Source organism: Nothoprocta perdicaria, unplaced genomic scaffold, assembly GCF_003342845.1.
Source record: "Nothoprocta perdicaria isolate Ctin4 unplaced genomic scaffold, notPer1 scaffold_723, whole genome shotgun sequence".
NCBI classification, from domain to species: domain Eukaryota; kingdom Metazoa; phylum Chordata; class Aves; order Tinamiformes; family Tinamidae; genus Nothoprocta; species Nothoprocta perdicaria.
This window is the reverse complement of record NW_020456003.1, coordinates 1-1,999: the sequence shown is the minus strand read 5'-3', so window position 1 is coordinate 1,999 and position 1,999 is coordinate 1. Positions and strand designations below refer to the sequence as shown.

General features: G+C 70.1%; 1 protein-coding gene across 1 annotated transcript in view; it reads left to right on the top strand.

Moving 5' to 3' along the window:
• Nucleotides 1–1,923, top strand: part of LOC112957506 (serine/threonine-protein kinase MARK2-like) — a gene marked incomplete at its 3' end in the record, with an annotated part of 10,710 nt that extends 8,787 nt beyond the window's left edge. Inside the window, 5 exon segments of the mRNA XM_026051156.1 lie at nt 1–314; nt 556–675; nt 1,077–1,176; nt 1,285–1,397; nt 1,815–1,923. The exon segment at nt 1–314 is cut by the window's left edge and continues 22 nt beyond it. Coding sequence (XP_025906941.1) covers nt 1–314; nt 556–675; nt 1,077–1,176; nt 1,285–1,397; nt 1,815–1,923 — 756 coding nt within the window.
• Between the last annotated feature and the right edge of the window lie 76 nt (nt 1,924–1,999).

Here is a 1,999-nt window from a genome sequence, read left to right as displayed (position 1 = left end):
CTGGACGGCGCCATGAACATCAAGCTGGCCGACTTCGGCTTCAGCAATGAGTTCCGGCCCGGGGGGCAGCTGGACACGTTCTGTGGGTCGCCGCCCTACGCGGCATGAACATCAAGCTGGCCGACTTCGGCTTCAGCAATGAGTTCCGGCCCGGGGGGCAGCTGGACACGTTCTGTGGGTCGCCGCCCTACGCGGCGCCCGAGCTCTTCCAGGGCCGCCGCTACGGGGGCCCCGAGGTCGACGTCTGGAGCCTGGGCGTCATCCTCTACACGCTGGTCAGCGGCTCCCTGCCCTTCGACGGCCACAACCTCAAGGTGCGGGGGGTGGCGCCCGGACGCCGGGGCCCTTGGGGTGGGGGCACCTGGACGCCGGGGCTCCCTGGGGTGGGGGGCACCCAGATGCTAGGGCCCTGGGGGCAAATTAGAGGGGGCACCCACATGCCAGGGGCCTGGGGAGTGGGGGGCACCTGGATGCCTGGACCCTATGGGGCAGGGTGGGGGGCACCCGGCCGCCTGGACCCGCCAGGTCGGTTCCCGGACGCCTGGGCCCATGCAGGAGCTGCGGGAGCGGGTGCTGCGCGGCAAGTACCGCATCCCCTTCTACATGTCGACCGACTGCGAGAACCTCCTCAAGAAGTTCCTCATCCTGAACCCCAGCAAGAGGGGCACCCTGGAGGTGGGGACACCGGGGGGACATCGGGGGGACAGCAGGGGATACCCTGGGGACACCAAGGGGACCTCCTGGGGACACCCAAAGCATCCTGGGGACACCAAGGGGACCTGGGGACCTCCTGGAGACACCAGGGGGACAGCAGGGGATGTGGGACACCAGGAGGACCTCCTGGGGACACTGACGGGGTCTCCTGGGGACACTAGAGGGACCTGGGGACACCCCAAGGGGCCTGGGTCTGCAGCAGGGCCTGGGGTCCCCTGGGAATCCCAAGAGGGTCCCCTATCCCCCCCATCCCCCCGTTTCCCCCGTCCCATCCCCTCATGTCCTCTCATGTCCCCCTGTGTCCCCAACGTCCCCCATGTCCCCCCAGTGTCCCCAACGTCCCCATGTCCCCGTGTCCCCAGCAAATCATGCGTGACCGCTGGATGAACGTCGGCCACGAGGACGACGAGCTGCGGCCCTACACGGAGCCGGCGCCCGACTACAGGGACCCGCGGCGCACAGGTGAGGACAGTGACACCCCTCGGCGTCCCCTCAGTGTCCCCCACGTGTCCCTGGTGTCCCCCATGTCCCCGCGTCCCCCCGGTGTCCCCAGCGTGTCGCTGTCCCCAGAGCTCATGGTGGCCATGGGCTACACGCGGGACGAGATCCACGAGTCGCTGGTGGGCCAGAAGTACAACGAGGTGATGGCCACGTACCTGCTGCTGGCGCCGGGGGACACCGAGGTGCGTGGGGACATCGGGGACATTGGGGACGCAGCGGACGTGAGGACGCAAGGGACATCGGGGACGCAGGGATACGGGGATGGAAGGGACATGGGGGCAAAGGGGACACGGGTCTGGAAAGGACGGGGGACAGGGAGGGCCATGGGGGGGACACATTTGGGGCCAGCAGGAGAGAAGGGATGGGGACACATTTGGGACACGTGGGGACACATTTGGGACACAGAGGGACACGGGGGGATGTGGCAGTGGGTGGGGGATGGAGAAAGGGGGCCCTTTGGGGCCAGCAGGGACAAGGGAGGGGACAGGGAAGGGGATGGGGACCCTTGGGGACGCAGAGGGACCCTTGGGGACGCGGGGGGCGGCCCCGCCCGCCGTCCCCACCCACGGTGTCACCGTCCCTGCTGTCCCCGTGCCCAGGGGGAGGAGGCGCCGGTGCTGAAGCCGCGGGCGGAGCCGGGGACGTCGCCGGGCCCCAGGGTCCAGCGGAGCGTCTCGGCCAGCGCCAAGCGCCGCGTCAGCGACCAGGGTGAGGCCCCGCCCCCGGGTGCGTAGGCCCCGCCCCCGGCGCGTAGGCCCCGCCCCTGGGTCCCCAGGCCCTGCCC